The sequence below is a fragment of the Scatophagus argus genome, chromosome 21, assembly GCF_020382885.2.
Source record: "Scatophagus argus isolate fScaArg1 chromosome 21, fScaArg1.pri, whole genome shotgun sequence".
Taxonomy (NCBI): domain Eukaryota; kingdom Metazoa; phylum Chordata; class Actinopteri; family Scatophagidae; genus Scatophagus; species Scatophagus argus.
The window spans coordinates 19,055,042-19,075,323 of record NC_058513.1 but is presented as its reverse complement, the minus strand read 5'-3'; the positions used below and the strand labels follow the sequence as shown (position 1 = coordinate 19,075,323).

General features: G+C 44.6%; 1 protein-coding gene and 1 long non-coding RNA gene across 2 annotated transcripts in view; both read right to left on the bottom strand.

Moving 5' to 3' along the window:
- LOC124052295 (glutamate receptor ionotropic, delta-1-like) overlaps positions 1–4,028 on the bottom strand; it is a 125,088-nt gene extending 121,060 nt beyond the window's left edge. Inside the window, exon 1 of the mRNA XM_046376364.1 lies at positions 3,746–4,028. Within this exon, the coding sequence (XP_046232320.1) occupies positions 3,746–4,019 (274 nt within the window). The 5' untranslated portion in view covers positions 4,020–4,028. The remainder of the gene's footprint in view (positions 1–3,745) is intronic.
- A 6,390-nt stretch (positions 4,029–10,418) lies between these two features.
- On the bottom strand, positions 10,419–19,729 carry LOC124052297. Its single transcript, XR_006841982.1, has 3 exons — positions 19,423–19,729; positions 19,151–19,333; positions 10,419–10,489 (listed from the first exon to the last, which is right to left on the bottom strand). It is a non-coding gene; the product is annotated as an uncharacterized LOC124052297 (long non-coding RNA).
- Between the last annotated feature and the right edge of the window lie 553 nt (positions 19,730–20,282).

Here is a 20,282-nt window from a genome sequence, read left to right as displayed (position 1 = left end):
AACAAGATTCACAAACTCAGCCAGTTAACTGGCTCAGTCTGTGTGGTGAGAAACACACAATTCCCTTGCTGTAAAGACGACGGACGTGCAGAGAATGGAAGCCCGCTTCAGGGAAAGCATGCGGAGTCCAAATGCATTCAGCTCGACTCCACACGGACCCTGACGCTGCTTCCACTAATTGATGAGTGGTGCTGTGGGATCACGCAGCACAGCGTGTTTCTGCCACACCAGACAGCCAGAGCATTCGTTCTTTTCCACTTAAAAAAACAACCCTCCACAGACTATTCCCAATTACCTCTGAAGTGAGCACTTCAGCTTCATCTACAATTAAATAAAAACAAAAACAGGCCCATTAAAAAGTCACTAGCTGCAGTTAATATAAAGGACATAAGTGAAGCGTTTTGATATTGTTGGAAAACCTCACTCATTAGATCTTTGGCTCCATAATTATAAAGCTTCCTAGTTGCTAAGAGTTTTGCCCAGCGGTGAAATTCAAAGTCTTAATCTGGTAGTGTTTTCTAAAAATTGCCCCTGAAAGTACTGGTAAAGGTTAAAATGTCATTTACAAAGCTTCTTAGCCCTTAAGAGAACTCTGAAAATGAAAAACTCTCTTAACAAGAGCTTCTAATGAAGAGAAGAAAATGGCAGAAAGTCAAAGAGGAGGAGAAATCTTCTCCAGACCAGACTGTACAAACACAACGTTTGTAGTTGTACTCACACCTCCCTCCACACAATAACTCTTTAACACCAGAAATGAAAGTGACCACAACACTAAAGGCATTTGGCAGCCAATCACAGCATTTACAAGAATACATCATATCTCGCAACGAGGCCAACCACCCCTCCTCACTAACATAAAATCACTTTCTTGCTCAGAGTTGCTCTGATTATAAAACTTTCACAGCATGTTAAACAAATAGCGAGTCAATACTTTGAACAGAAGCCAACAAGTAGAATCGTAAAAGCTCATTTCAGCTGTGGTGGGTTTAGTTGGCAGTGAAAATGAAGTTCAGTGTGCGTTTAATGAGAAAGACCATCTTTATACTCGTTCACGAGTCTCACTCTCTGCTTCTTCTTAATCAGCTGACCACCACGATTTCAATCAGCCAACAAGGTTGTTGCTGTCACATTTAAAAACTGAGATCCCCTCTGCTTCTTTCAGCTGTCATTTCAGATTAAAGTTCCTAAAAGCTCCACCCTGTTCAGCTCCAGTCCATCATATCCAGTGTCATCCCATCCTCATCACCACCACCAGTGTCTGAGCTCCATCCGGGGTTTCACAGCTTCTCCCCCCCTCTGTATGATGATGTCACAATGTAGAGATTTTTTTTGACTTACTTCAGGTCTGAACTGCCTGTACCACACGGTGGGGGTTTCTGTTGGGGTTTCCTGCTAGTCTGAGTCTGATCAGAGGTTCACCCAGCCCTCGTCACTTCAGCCTGACCTGTTCACATGAGAGCTGGAGGGCAGCTTGACATCGGACCACAGCATCTGTTCGATCTGTCCAAAGACAGGCTCATCTGCAGGCTCTTTTAAACCGCTGTTTTGTTTTATATTCTCTGTCTAGTCATTTATGCTTGTGCAGACAACAATGGAAGCAAGCACCTCGACAACTTGTCCATCTCTTTTAGTCTGATAGAAGAAAAGCTTTCACTTTTATTCTCCTTCTTAAACCTTATTGTGTACCTGCAACAATCAGTCGTCTGCAGCAATAAGTGGACAGAAAGCAGCAACAACGACCGAGGCACCCCAACATTACAAAGGGAGCAAACAAATAACGCAGAACACTACACGCCATAATGAAAACATCAAGGGTGCAACATCTTCAAACAGAGGTGCAGGCATAATGCTTGTTTAATAGTGCGGTGCTCTGCTGTTATATGAAAGCTATAAAAGTGAGGCGGCAGCTCACAGACCGAAGAGATGACTGTTACATCACTAATAGCTGTGCTCATCACACAGCAACCTCACTGCACACAGTAACTATGTTATGCAAAGAGAGCAGAGAGGAAGACAAAGAAAGCAACACGAGACAAATATGACCGTTACCTTCACTAAGGACTGATCTGCAGAGCCAGGCTGCTAAATTCACCCACATGACCTGATCACAGGTAAACATGTGCTGGAGTTTATGTCTGCTGGTGGTAACAAGACTGTGAGCACCTGCCACGTGGTAGTTACAACATCAGAGTCACATCATAAAACAATTTTTATTTTAATCTGAGTTTTTAAGTCCTGTGCCCCTCAGTCAGCCTGCGCCCACCACTGAATCTGTGTCTTTAAAAGATCATTTAAATTCTAAAATAACGAAGCTGCCATCTGTCTGGTTTGTTAATTATTATTATTATTTTTTTTTAAATCACATTTCAAAGTGAGAAAGCTAAGGTTCACTTCTTGAAATTTGCAGCCCAAAACCCAAATTCAGTGGTAAACCAGGCATTTCTGCTGGATAATAACTTTATAATAATAACTAAACTACCAAGCAAGAAAGAAATGTTTCCAGTCAGGACGTAAAGGTGGCAAAAACAAAGGCAATGCCACGTTAGCTGCACAGATACATTTACAGTGTGTATGGACATCTTCACAACCTGAGGATGTAATGCAGGAACAGAAAAGTTCTCCTCTGCAACCTCACTGTTGTCCTTGGGCCTTAATGTTCACTGAGCCACTAGTTTGTTATTAAAGGATTCAGATCCTGGCTCGCAGCTACTGATGCACTTACTCTAAATCACTCTGGATAAGAGTGTCTGAGAGGCTAAATGCCTGCATCTGTCTATATCCTTATATTGTAATTGCCACCATCCTGTATTGATTAGCTCAAAAGTCCATTGAGCCTAATGTGATTTCATTAAGATACAGTCCAAGTAAGCTGTTCCAAACAAACACACAAGACAGGAGAGTCGATCTCTGAAGTTTGGCTTCAACATTTGGTAACCGAAAGCTTGTAAAGCCAGAAAACACTGAAATCATTTACGCAGCCTGTAGCCATTCCTAATGTGTTTTCAATTATTTGTCTACATGTACTCCATGTGCATTTACAACATCAGCTAAATGTTAAAGAGAGCTGAAATTTAATGAAAAAGCATTTCTAACAGTAACACGAGGAGTGTTGCAGGCACATTAATGGTTAAGGCTGGACAGATGGGAGCTCTTAAAATTAACATAAACTCTTATCTTTGATGTATTACATCAAAGACATGATTCTGTAGTAAATGAAAAGGTGAAATAAATACTAAATATAAACATCAACATAATAATAAATATCAATAAAACAGCAGGTTAGCATTAAGCATCCGAAGCACATAAATAACTGCTGGCTGACAGTGAAACTGTACTAAAAATACTAACATCAATGAGCAGCAACAAGCCAGTTTAGGTTCCCTTCAACATCCGTTTCATTCTTTACAGAAAATATAAGTTTTCACAGTGGTTTTATGGTCATCAACAAAAGCCACACTCACGGCACATCAGAACGAGTGATTGGCAGCATATGAAGAACAGAAGGCCATGGGTTTGTGTCAACATATAGTATATGTCAAAAAAGCTTAGTTAAAAATTGCAACTTTTAAAAGGGCATTTGGCATCCAAGACTGCTCGAGCTTCTCAGCCATACACGAAAAGCAACATTTCAGACGCATCTTTGCCCTCCACAACAAACAGCCAGCCGAATTTCCATCGGCTTTACCTCCTCCGAAATCTCCACAACTTTTAATCAGTTTCCTCAGCAGATGTGTTGCTCACTTACCGTACTCGATGTCATAGAACACGATGAACTTCTGCCAGCGCAGCTCCTCCACCAGAGTCAGCATGACGTCGTTGAGGCGGACGGGCGGTCGCGCGGCCAGCGTGTAGCGCTGACCGCCGGGGCTCGGGTTGAACTGGCAGGCAGTCCTTGGCGACCCCTCACTGTTCCTCTGGATGTACAGGTGGGGGATGTGCATGGCGTCCGTCAGAGACTGCAGCGCGCTGGCTGAAGCGCAGCCCGTCGAGGTAACCAACGCCAATATGCCCTGATTCATGAGCTCGCAGGCTGGAGGGTCGAGCAACATGGTGGAGAAAGAAGAAGAAAAGAGAGAAAAGAAGTATTAAATGTGGACAAAATGACACAAACAGCAATGAAGTCAACAAAGACGAAACTACTGTTTGAAGAACTGGAGCAAAAATATAACAGCAGCACAGTTTCACACAACGATGTGACAGATGCAGACATGCAGAGCCTGCTGATGAGTGCCAAAGGCTGCAGAGAGGAGCCCAGTCTCAACGTTCATATCTCGACCTCTCATCGCAGTCGATACCAGGCTTCCCTGTCATAAATCTTCTGAACAGTCTGACCTGTAAAACCATTGTTTATCCCTGATAAACAATGGCCGACTTCTGAACTGAACTTGCACTCTGAATCCACAGCAGAGCAGATGCTGAGCAGAGCAGTGGCCACATGTCCACTCTGTTAAGGCAAAGCAAAAGCTTAGAATTAGCCTGATCTGAACAGTTTGACTGACAGATTCATCTGAATCCCACCAGCTATCATCACTGAATGGAACAACTACAAACTAGAGCAAACCCTCTGGAATCAGACGCTTCCACACATGCACAGATTGGACACGCTGAGCAGAGTCACGTCCCTGTATTTGATCAGTTTTAATAAGATCTGTAATCTCACTGCAGAGAGGTGACTTCCTCCAAAGTAAAAGCTACGTTTGCTTTGCAAACTACTTCCTTGAACTTTGCTACTAACTCAGGAGATCTAAGATTATTCCTCTCTTCCCTATCTTCCCTACCATCCTCCCATGACACAGTAAGCGTCACAGAGTAAACATACTGCTAAGTTCCTGAACACAGCACAAGATCTATCCTCAGATACCATGGCTCCTGAGAAATTACAGGTACAGTCAAATGGTCAAAAAATGAATAACCATTAATAACCACATCCTTGATAGAAAACACCATGAGGCACATATGCTCTCTTCACTTATCCACTCACCAAGACTTCAGATCACAGGCTGCAGCTAACGCACCTTGCCCCAATGCCCTGTCCTTCACTGCAGTTACCCAGTGATGCTGCCACTGCTCCTCAAGCTGCTGCTTCTTAGCCCTGAATCTCCTTTGTGACCACTTTTTTGTGTCTTCCCACTGATCTTGACCGCGCCATGCCCAGTCGGACTCCACAGTATCTCTGTAAAACGGGTTCATCTGAGTTCCAGTTCCTGCTAACACACTAACATCGTCAGACAGCATCAGCGTCATCTCCAGCTTCGCCTTTGCACATTTAAACTGCCTTTTCTGCACACACTGCTGAGGCAGCTCCCAGCTAATCATCTCTCTCGGCTCCCCTCCTTTGAAGCAGGTACATCAGACTCTGTTAGGGGCCACCAAAGTCAGAGCAGGAGGCCAAACTGCAGACGCCACAGTTTGAGTTTCTCTAGAAGCCCTGACGTCTCTGTGCTTCTAATACACAAAGCAAAATTTTGAATGTTTGTTTGAAGACTTCCCTTGAGAAGGAAGATTTTGTTTTCAAAAGGGTGAGGACAAAATAATACTCTCCTGGGTTGTCTTCATCTGAAGAGCGTTCAAGCACTTAAAATGACCTGCACTTTTGTTTTCAAAGCAAGCAACATTTCAGTCTGACGATGTCAGACGTGGACATTCACAACCATCGTATTTGCATCTAGCATAAATCAACCATTACTGCCTTCTCTTAACCCTGTCATCAAGGTATATGATAATTTCTGTGGGAAGGTAAGTAATGTGAGACTCTCACTGGCAGTGTTTGTTTCCCCTCCGTAACGGCTTTTGGACTCGATGCTGAGTGCACGAAGCACAGCTGATACCTTCCACATCCTGTGTGAGATTAGGTTTAGGCCGCAAAAGCAATTTGGTTTAAAGGCTGTTTGTTTCCACAAAGGTGTGCAGACTTATACAATGGATAATGAGTTTGTGTAATGAACCATTTTTTGGCAAACGTATTGAAAATAAGTAGCACTATCTTTTATCATTGTTTTCAATAGGCCATAATCTTACCTCAACCTTGAAGAAGTGTTTTCTATACAGAACCATAAAAGCATCCTTCATACAACAAGTGAATATTCCAGAAAAACAAACATGAAGTCCTTTATCAGACAAGATTGACTTATTTCAACCAATTGATTTGGAAAACAAAACACCCTTTGGGACATTCAGGTTTGATTGCTTTACGCTTCGTGTATTCCCTCCTATAGATACTGGAAAGTAAGCGGGCAAGCTACATCATCCATTACTGTCCTTTTAAATGTTACAGTGAAAGTTTCCCTTTGAGAACCTGTCGTCTACTTTCAAACCTAACATTTGCAAAGCCACATGAGGATCCTTTCCGCCTCCGATGTTCACCCCCACCAGGCAGACAGCCACAGCTTAAGCCTCTCAGCAGCCTTTCGTCTCTGGTTAGAGCCCGACTTTCTCTGCAGGAGAAGATCTGTCCAAACTAAAAGGTCAAGAGATGCTCCAAAGGGCAGCAGGCATGTTATGACTGAGCTCACACCAGGGGAAATGTAGAAAGAGAAAAACACATTTATGCAGAGGCAGAGGAGCATGAAGCATGGCCAGGTAGCCTTCCAAGGAAAAGCTAGAAAAAAGAGAAGGAAAGGAAGAAGATGTGGTGGTAGAACAGCTGGCTGGTCGCAGGGACCCTGCAGCTTAATGTTTGATGAGTCAAACTTGGCTGAACTCGAGCTGAATCTCTCCAAGCTGGAAACAAATGAAGGACAGAGCTTTGGAGGAGATCATCAACATTTAGCTGCTTTCTAAGTGTACAAAATTTGTCTTTATTAAGGAAACGGCACTCGGTTTGCCTCGTCAGCATCTGGTAGTTTCAGGAAGTGAAGACGAGGCAATAATTCCACCCACAAAATTTAAATTGTCTGAAAGATAATGAGACAAATGTGGCTTCTGTTAAAGTGGAGCTAATGAACTCGCACTGAAGCATTTAGAGTGTAATCTTGTATTAAATTAGTAAATGTTTTTGCTAAAAGCCCACCAGAAAAGATTGGAATCAGACTCACTGGGAGAATGTAATAAAAATCCACCGGCGTGTCAGTGACTGAACCCACACGTGATGGAGGTCGAGGTGCAGGAGGACTCTTAAAAATCAGCCCGAAGGAGCTGCTAGTCCACCTGCAGAAAGTTTATTATTTCGGCTTTCTGGGGTCTCAGCATCACTTCTGGGCTGGTTGCCAGGGAAACAATGTATTTCAGGTGAAAATCACTTAAAGGGACAATTGAGAGCAAAATGAAAGCTACACAAGCCTCCTCTCCACCCACATTGTTTTTGTGTGGGCTGCAGAGCTCAGGAGATATCCAGCAATGTCTCCAGAAATCCTGACCTGGTTACTCAAGTTAATCCACTATTTTCTTTCTGTGTCACTGCGCAGAAGGAGACGTGGCCCACTTAGTCACTGAGTTCACATTATTGATGATTACTGATCAAAAATCTCACTGTTAACATTTTGTGAAAGCACCAGTAGTTATCCCCACAATACTGTTGTACTATCAAAGTATTTGGTCAAAAACATTGCATGATTTGATTCTGTCCATCTCGTCTAGTCCTACCATGATACATCCAATTCAGATTCAAAACGGCAGGCATGATGCAGACACACACAGTTCAGTTTTACTACTCAGTTTAGTGTTTGTTATTTGTCACATTGTGTTTATTGTTACGTAAGTTTTTTATTTGCTTGTTTGTTTGCTTTTAGAGCTGGGCCTTAAAAGAGAACACCTGACCTCAATGGATAAACAGCACTGCAGGTAAGAGGAAAAATACGCATTTTTCATTTTGGGGTGAACTGTCCCTTTAAGGCCAGTAGCTGAAGACAAAGCTAACTTTGTCACTTCTTTTCATGTTTCTTTTCAGATTTGACTCACTGTCAATATAAAAGGTTCCGAGCAGCTCTGAGGGTAAGAAAAAACAATTTCCCAGTTTGCTTTCCGCAGTAAAGTGCAGTAAATCTCTGGGTCTGATCTTTAATTAAACAAAGATCCACAACAGGTCACGTTGCCTTGTTGATGTCTCTCCACATGACAGGAACAATCACATGTTTAATGAGCCTCGGAGCATCGGAGACTCAAACTCACAGTCGGTCCGGCACTCAAATCACCGAGGACCAATTAGCATAATATACTAGAATGGGACTAATAGGTTTGGAGGGTTCAGAGACACAACGCCGGTAGCTGTTGGGATAACTCACTCAGCAGCCACCTAAAATGATTTGGGTTGCAATGTGACTCACTCGCTCTATGAGTCCACGGTGAGTCATAGTTTCATCTGTGCTAAATGAAGCCTGCGCAATATTTAGCCGAAGCGACTCCCTGTGCATCCTAATGACACTCACAGAGTGACTCCTACCAGACGGCGGGAGGCAGAAACCATTAGAGTCAGGACAAGACAAAGATCGCCGTCCCCCGCCTGCCCCCCTCCTTATCTGTGCGAGCTTTATCAATATCTTGGCTCAGAAACAAACTCATCCGAGAGCAGGGGGTGATGGATTTAAACAGCATCTCTCTGCGTGTTTTCAAGGCCTCTCAGAGGCCAACTGAGCGCATTACAGAAGTGCTCTGAAATGATCTCTAAATATCATATTCGGGAATACTCAATCTGTGCTTGGAGAATGATTTGTCAAAACATCTTTACAGCTGCGTAAAGCTTCTGTGGGTAAATGGATGGTTTCTGAAGGTAAAAAAATATCCGTCTGTGTGTAGCACAGTGACAGAAGCTTCACATCATACAAAACACCACATGAAAAATAATCAGATTGTAGAAAGCCGCTGCGGTTTGTCGTGATCCCACCTCGTGCAGCTCACCCAGATACAAAGCAAATGCCACTTGGCTCGTTATTTTTCTGAGGAAACTACAATCTCAGGATTTTATTTTTTGTATGAATATAAAATATTTGTATAAAACCAAAGGAAAATCAGTCAGTTTCACAGAATCCATTTGGCAAAATGCAGAAGTTCAGCTTCTCTTCCACTGAGACTCACATTCCAGCCTGTGAGCTGCTCCACTGGTCCAGTTGGGGTTACGGGTGCTAATTATGGAAATGCTACCCTCCACTTTCTTTCTCCACCCAGTTTCAACCTGGCGGTCTGAACCAATGACCTTCCTGTTACGACGTTGTTTCTCTAAGCTTAAGGGCACCACCGTCATAATAAGGTTTCCCATCAGACTGCACTGGTTTTCTGGATGAATGAAACGTCTTGTCAAAGTCTTTCGTGTTGTGGCTCACTTGCTGATGTGGGAGACACAGACTGTGTGACAAATAGTGACCAAAGCCACTAGCGTGTGGACTACCGCTTGGATGCCAGGAGCGACCATATATGCACCAGAGGGTTGAGAAGGATATCTTGATTTGTCCGAGAACCTGAGGACAGGGTCTTGTCAATCTCAAGATAGCCCCGCCCTAAAGCATCCGTTGGCTTATCTACTTCTAAATGTTTCCATAATTACAAGCAACTGAGACCATAAACTCATCAGGAAATGGTTCACTGAGGTCACACACAATCAGACTTATGGTTGAAACCAGTGGAGGTGCCCCCTGCTGGCCACAGTGAAGATAACACGGCTTCAGACAGTCAGAAGACAACAGTCAAAGTTGTCCAACAGCTCGCATTTATCAGGGCCTCCAGCTGCTTTTTCTGTGGTCGGATTTGGTCAGTTGTCGTGGATACTTGCAGCTGAAAATATTTCCAAGGTCAAGAATGAACTTGAGGCACTTTAATGTATAGGCCTAAGAATAAAATATTCATACGTGTTTCTCTTTCATGTTTCCAGGTTAGTGCAAAGTCAAACGATGACTGGAGTCCAAAAAGAATAAGATCCACATCACATCTAAAATTCTTATTTTTGACTTTGGCTTTAGTGAAGCCTCAGTCTGCAGCTCTGCTAGTTCAGCTGGTGTTGTTCTCATTTCCATCTGAGTCTGCAGTTACATGTGACTACATTACAAAATAAGAAATCTCCCACTGAACACTGTTTTAGTTTTAGGTTTAGCCTTTATAGTCAATAAAAGATCAAAGTAGTATAATTAAAAATTACAATCAGTCCAAAAGGGTCAGTCCTGTGTCTCTCCATGACATCAGTTTGAAAACTACTGCCACACCTGTGAGCAGTCAACTACCTGACGGCAAGTGATGATGTCACTGGAAAAAAAGGCCTAACTCAACACATTCCCATTTGAAATCAGAAAAGGGCTTGGAAAAGTGTAGGAATTGTTTACCACTTTTCAAAAACAAACAAAAAAACATGTGGAAGCATCCACAGGTAAGTTCGAGTGAGAAACGCAGTGCGACAGGTGAGTGGCAGCCACAGCTTGACGTTTGTCTGACAGGTTATCATTCAGTGTGACTCGTGGTTTTAATGTGGTGTGAGCTCGGCTCTGATCCCCCTGAACATCACGCCTCCTCCTTCCCACAGCCTCTGGCTCTGGGAATTAAGACGGGGGCTGGGTTGTTTTTGGAGTTACTACAACACAATAAGAGGGGAAATGAGATTCAGTCATGTGTCGCGCAGAGGCCAGGGAAGCACAGATAATCGATAGGCGGTGGAAATAGATAGCCAGACTGGCATAACAAAACAAAAGGATTAGAGCTACTAGACAAGGCCTTATTGAACCGATCGCTGGCACGAGACAAAGCAGGAAGACGAGGGGATTCTCGGCTCGCTCTTTGTCCTCATCTATAAATCCCTCACTTATACAAACACATGATTTATTTTCTTAAAGTATTAATCCACATTATTTCCATGGTAATTAGGATTTATTTTGCTGCTGCTGATCAGTCAAGAGATACAGCCGAGGAGATGCAGACAGCCGTCTGAGTCACTACACTTTAACCCCTTTAAACAGCACTGAAACTCATTTTTCAACTCGCTCAGCTCTGCTAACTAAAACAAAAACGTGTGGTTTTCACCAGCCAAAGTTCACGTATTTTGATGTGCTAATGCACACCATGTGCCAAGTACAGCGTGGGGGACTTAGTGACCTCTAGTGGTGAGGTTGTAGAGTGCAACCAACCGAACACCTGACGTCTCTTCCTCCCCCACAGTGGCTGCTCGTCTTCCGCTCTCCATCCTACTTTGCTTCCTACGGGCTTTCTGCCTTGTTTCCTACTGTATTTCTTTTCATCCTTGCACTTTTCTTTCTTCCTCTGAAGTTAATCTCTCCATCAGCGCTGGCCCTCCTTCTTCCTCTAAACTTCATGTCTCTCATCAACCATCTTTCCCTCCCCCTCCTCTTTCCATTCCTCTTCTGAACTTGATGTCTCTCTTAGATGCTGTTGCCTTCCTTTCATCTGTATACTTTCAGTTTTAACTGACTTCAGGAGCATATGTGCATTAGATTTTAGCCCCAGTGGCACCAAGGGGAATTAAAGCCCTGCTCAGCAGCATCGATGCCTTGCTCTGCCGACTGAGCGAAGGAAATGAGCTGATATTAAAGCAGAATTTAAGAAAAAAATCAAACCCTCAAACATTCAGCAGTAAAGCACTTTCACAGCCCCACCCCTCCCTTTGTGTTCAACATGGCTCCCTCCAACTTGGGAGCTCATTTTTCACCTTGAGCCGATGGGGTCTTAAATTCTCTCATGCTTAATTAAACTATCTATCTCCATGGATCTGTAGCCCCATTACCCATAACACCCTACACCACCACAACACCATCACCCCCCCTCCCACTGCCTCCACCCCCCTCACTGTTCTCGGAGCTGAGCTGCTGCTCTACAATGTCTCTGCTAATAAGGGGAAGAAACGAATGACCTGTAAGGCTAATAATGCCTCTCACCCAGGCTTTATTATGGCCGACAACCCCCAGGTGGAACTGTGTGTGTGTGTGTGTGTGTGTGTGTGTGTCCATGTATCCTCAACGATTATCCTACATCCTCACCCGATCCTTCAGGTATGATGAGTTAAAAAAAAAAAAAAGATGTATGAGCCCCCTGGCAGCACCTTCTCCTAAACGTCACGTTTGACTAACGTTTGTTGAGGGAACATTAAGGCCCGCGGATTATTTTCACTGGAAACACTTTTCTGGTCCAGTGTAGCACCATGTCCATGTCACAGGAAGGAGCTCAGCTGGTCCAGGCACGCCTCCACTGGCTCACTCAGCTCCTCAGCTCCTTTCCTCGCCTTCTTTCCTCATGTCTCGCTCCCATCTGAGATGCAAACTGAGGAGGCGAGGGAAGGAGGGAAGGAATGGAGGAGTCGAGGCAACAGGAAACCCAATGAGACGTCACCTCAGAGCTGTGTCATCTGTCACAACCACATCTATGATGTGCTACACATTTATTTACAAATTAATGTGTCAATCTATACTTAAGCAAACTAAATTATAAGTAATTCATTATATGATATTTTAATGGCTAACAAAAAGAGGAATTAAAAAAAAAAAAGAAAAAAGAAAACAAATGACACATTAAATACTAATCCATGAACAAATTAAAGAGGGATTTACAAAACAGTCAATGAGGACATCAATGAAGAAAACATTAATGAACTCATAAATAAATCTGAGCATATATTTGAAAATACATTCTAACCACGAGATTCACAAATTGAATTTAGAATCCAGATTTTAATCAGGCATTTCAAAGGATGATTTCCTTTCTCATTTGCATTTCCATTTTCTTTTCGATTAGCGATTCAGTTTTCATTTAGCTTTCCCACTTTGTGCAGCATCAGTAACACGAGGCAGAATGATGCAAATGGGCCACAGGATCTCAGGAAAAGACAGCTCAGGTGTGAGCCTCTAACCAATCAGAGAGCTTGTGTATTTATCATTTCTGAGACACTTTTGGTCCTCCATATAGTTTGAAAAGTGCTGCATAGAGACAGTATGGATGGAGGCGTAGTAATACATGATCACAAATCCTCCAGCAGCTCATCAGAGGCTGAGCTTCTTCCCAGTCCAGTGATGCTCTTATAGATTATTTTAATGTGTATCAGTAGTCCTGACTGTTGATGAAACGAGCCGCGTTGCTGTTCCACAAAGATCGGCTCTGAATAATCCATTTAATTGAACCCATAGTTTCAAAAAACTAAATGAAAAGTGGCACAGCACATCAGCTCGCTGTGTAGCGGTCCAAGCCTCAGCAGACACAGAAACAACAGGATGAATCGGAGAAGTTGTAATCAGTAATGACGCTCAGGCCTGCACGGCGCTAATGTGCTGCAGACAAAACAGAAGCATTAGATGTAATGAAGCTCCATCTCGTCTCTGTATGTCTTCTTGATCACACAGACTCGGCCTCGGGATGCTTCTATTGAACGTGTTCCCTCTGCAGCGCACAGAGTCTGGCTAAGCTCCGCCTCCGCCACCTCTGCAGGTAAGACGACCTGATCTGCCATCTGCAGCTGAGGCTCTGCTCTGCGTTCATTCATTCACCTCACATCTGACTGCTACTTCTTCATCACTTTATTATGTAAAGATTCAGAAACCATTAAAATGCTTTAATTATTTTATGCTTGCCTTAATCCAATACGTGTGTGTGTGTGTGTATTCAAGCCTGAATCTGTGTGCAGTCTTCAGTCATGCTGGGTGTGTGTGTTCAGCTGTTCAGTCGGATGAGAAACCATTTGTTAGTTTTTAGTTTATCTGCTTGTTATCGAGTTGTGATGTAACAAGAGCCCAGAAGTGCTTGCATTTCTCTGCAGTCTGGACACAGGGACAAGAAGGTCAAAGTACTTAGTGATACACAAAGTACACAGTACTCTGACTGCGTCTGTCTGTTAATATTGTGTTTCGGGGGGTGTTATGTGCTGGATTGTTTCTTGGCTGGGACAAATGGCTTCCTGGAGTCTCCGGCGGTTGCTTAGCAACTGCTCAGAGGCAAGAAACAGTCCAGCAGGTATCGCTTTTACACTTTTGGAACGAACTAAACCAAAATCACAACAACGTGTTAATTGGTGTGCCATTGGGCTGATATGTTTTCCTTAGAGCAGAGCCACACTTGCAGTTTCCAATCTTTGTGCTCTTCATAGCAGCATTTTCCAAAATTAGAAGACATTCTTTTAAAGGATCAACTTTAAAAATATGGCCACAATTCAAATTTAGCTCTAAAAATACACACAGCAGCCTATCACCAGGGGACCCACTGAAAACAGACACCGGGGCTCCTGCTGACTCACTGCCTCGTCGCTGTACGTCTCACCAGTCAGCTCTCAGTTTCCATCCCTGTCTGTCCACACTCATATAACACATCTAATGACTGACAGAGAGCTTCGTCACACGGCGCTACAACAAGCACATGAAGCTCAGGATCATCAAACCAGTGAGCTTGTGGTGGACTGCAAAGCTTCAGGTTTGGACGTTGCTGCAGAGAAGCTACAGACTTTAAGGAGGAGGCTTCACACACACGTTTAACCTGGCAGCACAGATCAATACAATCAGCACAGCTTCAGGATCAGAGCCACCAGTTCAGTATGTGAGCACATGTGAAATCTGGTCACAATCTGCACTTCTGGTCCTGAGTTCTTATGTTATGTATGTAATAATGAACAGAAAACAACGTGTTTTCTGAGGTGAAGTTGAACTTTGACCTTCTGGATGAAGAATTTCCCTGAACATATGCATTAAGGTTTGCACACCTGCTCACGCTGTACATTAAGGGTTGACGCAGTCTATCACCTGAAGCACCTGACGGTCTCACAGGTGAGGCGACTCTAAACACAGGTGCTGGGCGGAGCAGTAAATGTGCAGGCGTGTGTGCCTTTATGAGAGGGTGTGTGTAACAGACGGTAGAAGGGAGAGCGTTAAGGCGAGGGGTAGTGATGTATGAGCGAGAACAGCATCGTCTCTGTGGGTAATTCATCACAGCGAGACAGCTGAGGGAAAGAGCCATCACTCAGCCTCTGCTGCAACACAATACAGGCAGACAGACAGGCAGACAGACAGGTGAAGACCAGAGGGAAATCTGGAGATCTGGAGACTGGCAGGGAGAAAGACAATTTGGTGCCAAGATGGCACAATAAACAACTCATCCTGATCAGAGGGGAAAGTGACAGATGGGCAGACAGACAGGCAGGCAGACAGGTAGGAAGACAGAAAGATGACAGATGTGTCGTCTCCTGGGCCAGTGGATACTGTGACTGTCGCTTTCTCAAGGGAACCCACTGTATTTCAATCTCTGACCTGATACAAAAAAAAATCCCTACATTTCCCAGGATGCCTTTCCACAAGCTAAGGACTGACTAGTTTGATTGCCAAATGACATATATGATGATCATATTTCGCCACGTGCAACAATCCCTCGAGCATTTTCTAAAACCAAACTGGAGCGCAAACCGGCAAACGTGACGAGCTGCAAATCGGCCTCTCCGGTTGCCACACCCAAACCTCCCTGTGTCAGTCTTGTTCCTGTTTGAGTTCTCTGCTGTTAATCCTCCCCTGCTGAAAGGAAGCACATTCCTCTCACTTTTTCTCCAAGGAGCTCAGTATTTGCATTTCAAGACATGACATTCTCATATCATGTCATGAAATTTCATGAGGCCAGGCTGGCGGCTCTGCCAGTTAGAGCAAACAGCATATGGATCAGGTATGTTCCCTAAGCGCACAGGATTAAACCTCGCAGCCAGAGAAAGCCCTCCCTTTCCATAACACCAGCCTGCTCCCTGCTGCTGAAAGCCTTCTAACATAAAGGTCAGTCGATCAGGTGTCCCATCCCACGCACAGGATTTCTGTAATGGCTGCAGAGGAATTTTACCTGAGTCATTTATGTCTGCAAAACCCAAACACATGGCCTCAATGTGCAGTGAAGTGCAGCCCGTTAACATTTACTAGGCAGCCGTGGCCTAGAGGTTGGAGAAGTGGCTTGTGATCGGAGGGTCACCGGTTCGATTCCCCCACCGGACGGGCAAGAAAAATTTGGGTGTGGTGGAGCGATTAATGCGCTAAAATGCCCCCCCCCCCTTCATTAGCCGACTGAGAGGCCCTTGAGCAAGGCACTTAACCCCCCCAATATGCTCCCCGGATGCTTGATGCTGCCCACTGCTCCTGTGTGTGTTTCACTGTGTGTAATTTGCTGGGTGTTGCATGTGTGTGTTCAACTAAGGATGGGTCAAATGCAGTAGTCAAATTCAGTATGTGTGTATGCAAAAATATATATATACTGCCAATAAAAGTTGATTCTTCTAAATTCTATCTGCATAGGTTTCTTAAAAACAAAGTTGATGGCAGACAACTGACACAACGAGTTGCACTGAATTTCAACTCTTGACTTGTTTAACCCCCAAAGTGAGAGAAGATTCCTCAAACAAGCAGTTTACACAGCGAGCAAAGTTTAAAATATTCAACAGACACTGAATGTGTTAAACAAGCAGCGGCTGCTTATCGCTTGTGTCTACACAGCAAAATGAAACGAGTGCGACTGTAATTGAGGATCCTTGGTTTTGTTTGGCCACAGCTCTCGCAGCCCGTCTGTTTGGTGGATTACGGTCGTGCGGTGCCAACAAACAGCAGCCTCTTCACAATCATCCGTCTCACTTGAGCCTGAGGTTGTTTCTGTGTGCTGTGCGGACGCTGGGGTCTGAAGGAAAGCTAAGGGACACTCGACTGGCCCAGCGGGAGTCTGGAGAGTGGAAGTTTCTCTGTGAACATGCTGGCTCTTGTTGTATTTCTCAGGCCTGAAGTCGCCTCCTCCCTCAGGACACGAGTGGTGTAATACAACGTGAAGCGGCGCAGTCATGGGCTTTGACCGAGCACGTCCAAAACAACTTGTGCTAAAGCTTGTCTCAGTGCACGTTCTGTGTTTCCATGGCGAACAGGAACACAACAACTTTAGGACTGACAGAGGACAGGGAGGTTGAATGGACAGAAACCAAAGATCAGATTGTAGACTGATTCCACCTCACAAACCAACCAACCAAAGCAGAATTCTCATAAAGTACTTAGTTTGACATGAAGTCTCACCTCATGACTGAACAGCTCGCTCAGGATCTGATATTTCTGTTAAAATGAAGAGAAATCCATTTGGCTGGTTGGAGCTGCTTTTGGCAGGTGCATCACTTTGTTAAGGAGCTCTTGGCAGGTGAGCTAAGAAACTAATTTTGGACCCATCAGTGTCCTTTTTAACCTGCATCTATCAGCTAATTATGTTGAATGGCCACCTAATCAGCTCATCCCTCACATCATCAACAACAACAGCAACAACAGCAGCAGCGACAAGAAGCTCGGCTGGAGTCCAGAAAGGCAGAGCTGACCAGACAGACCCAAACTTCAAACCGAACCGCCTGCTCAGCCCCGAGGGGAAGCGCTTCAACACAAGTGTGAAATATCTCTGCCTGTCCTCCTCCTCCTCCTCCTCCCTCTTCTCTCTGAACTCCCCCAGGAGCAGAGCAGCCCGGTGGTTCCTGTCAGCCTTCAGAAGCAGCCGAGAGGAGGGTCAGAGGTCAGAGCCTCATCCCAGAAACAGAGCACCGTCTGGGGGATAGCAGGGCCTGGCAAAGAGCCTGCAGATCAAGGACGCACTCAGTGTACCCATGACAGAAGAGAGAGGGAGCAGTAAAGGAAGGGGAGGGGAGGAACGAAGCGAGGGGAGAGCTGGATAAAAGAGGATGAGAAGACACAAGAAAAAAGAAGGAAAAGATGAGACCGAGGGACAACGAGAAAGAGACAAAATGAGGAAGGTAACGATAGAGAAAACAAGAAGAGAAACGGGTTACAACAGAAGAATGAAAAGAAAGAACTGAAAATAAGGGCAAGGGTAAAACTAGGAAAGGAGAGGAGCAGTAGGAAAGAAGGAGGAGAGGAAAAGAAGGAGGTTATGCTGGAAGAAAATTATGATGGGGTGAGAGAAACAGAGGACATTAGAAGAAGGAGGATGCAGATGAGAAAGAAAGTGTAGGAGAGGAAGAATAAAGAAAAGGAAGAAAAAAGGTGGAGAAAGAGAGAAAACAAGGAGAAGAAGGAGACGAAAAGACAGAAGTGAGAAGACTGAGAAGGGAGAGAGGACAGAAGAGAAAACAAAAATGAAGGAGAGAAGATGAAGAGAAGGAAGGAGGACAAAGGCAGTGAAGAAGACAAGAGGAAGAGAGAGGAAAAGAGGAAAGAGAAGACAGGAGGCGAAGTCAAGCATCTGTGAACATCTCGGTGGACTTCAGCCTTTGAAAGGAGGAGCAGCTCTTTTACCATGCAGAGAGGAGGGATGGAGCTCTCCATGCATTATTGATAGGAGGCGCATGAGCACCAAAGAGCCGAGCATCAAACGATGTTTGAGCAGCAGATCCTCCAGAGTGTGGGAGCCCTCGCAGCTCCCTCGGGGTCGGCTCCGAGAGCAGCACGTTACTCCACCTGTGACGCAACCGTCCCTTCACTCCAACCAACAGCATGAGACGATCGGGCTGCGTTAGGCTCGAGATCAGCAGAGGGAACGATCAAAGCTCGCCAGTGGACACGTGGAGCTCACGGGGTGGCCAACAACACGGGAGCTGCACATGCCACATTTCTGCATGCTGTAAAGATAAAACTGTTGCACAGTCAGACTGGCTGAAAATCAAATATCAAAAAGACGCATTGCTGCTGTGTAGTTAGCATTAAAATGGACTTCAGCCCCTCCTCTGGTTTCCAACAAACTGACAATCAAGAGCAGTCAGCACACCGAAGGACGAGGCGGTTCAACACGGACGTGAAAAACATTTCAACAGACGAAACCCAAGTGACACTGAAACTGAACATAAGGTCAAATCTGAGTATTAACAGATCTATGTGTTTAACGCGCTAAAGCCAAGGTCAGCGGCGTATAAACCGTGCTGTAAAAGGCAGCAGAGCTCAAGGACTAAACATGAAGTAATCACATGAAGCAATAATGTCGGACCAAAGATGGACTACAATGACAGAGTCTACTGGAAGAAATCAGGGCCAAAACACCAGACAGCAGTGGATCAGAGCAGGGCAGCAGTCGAGCTGAGACGCCAGTGAATACTGGCCAAACCAGGATGTGTGGCTGACATGTGATCTATAACATATCAAAGCTCACTGCTGTGCCTGCTTTTAGTGTTAATTTAGAGGGCAAACAATTGAAGCCTGCTAAGGTACAACATGCTGGAGTGTTTCTGTGGGAATTAGTGCCCGCCCAGAGCTTTATAAACCTCAGTTATGGCAGCATCCTCATGAAAAGTATTTCTTTCAGTACTCACTGGTCCTTGGAAATTCAGAAACGGTTAGCAGCAGAGTTTCCTCATGGAGAAAGGTGAGATGAGATGGAGAAACCGGTCCTGAAACCTGGCCCACGTGCAGCAGCGGCAGCAGCAGCTTTCCTGACAACAGCGTGGACTCCCGAGCGCCCTCTACAGGAGCAGCAGCAGGATGCGCACGGCACACTACACAGAATATCACAACACTGATAAACTTACTACTCGTTCCCAATACATTGTTCATATTGGCACCTGTTCAAAGTATCCATACTCACTCGGAAACCTGGCGCAAAATATCCTCCCACACGCAGGCTCCTTCTTCTCCGAGCTAGCAGGGGCGAGGCTAACTAGCACTGATGCCACCAGAAACTGCCGACGTTCTGTATAATTTCCGGCCGAAGCTGCTCCAAACACGCTCACTCTTACGTTTGTAGCCGCTAACACACAGATAAAACCCCCTGATTCAGTTTCGGTAACAACAGTAAGTTATTTTAGACCCCCCGACCCCCTCCGGTAGGTAGCCGACGTTCATCTCTTACCGACACTAATTGGCTAATAAAAGATTGGCACCTCGTCACCGAAATAAACACAGGAGCGACATGAGACGTTTAAAGACCACTAAGAACGTGGGACATTTTAGCGCCTTCCCAAATAAAATAACAAAACATAATTTTATCCATATTAATGCATTAATGCACATTTTTTTCCAAAAATATACTGCCTACTTTTAACTAAACACCTGTTTAAAGAAACAACATACTTCCAGCAGGGCACTACACTTGCTTTGAGCTAAACACTAAAGTCAAGAGAATTTGAAGAGAAATTTTGAAATGCCTCACATAAACAAAGGAAAAACAGATCGAGCTTTTCAGCAACCATAATGTGCTGTGGTGACATGAGGTCATGGAAATCGGATTACAGATGATGAACAAGGGATCAGTAAAGTTATCACAACTCATCCTGCCAGGGTCAGAGCTTTCTGAATCTAATAGCTTTTGAGACTCTGTAGGCAAAATACTGGCCCACTAAATATAGACATGAAGAGGAAAAATCTAAGCTGTGTGTGTGTGTGTGTGTGTGTGTGTGTGTGTGCATATGATGCTCTCACATGATTGTGTCGATTATCTTCACTCGC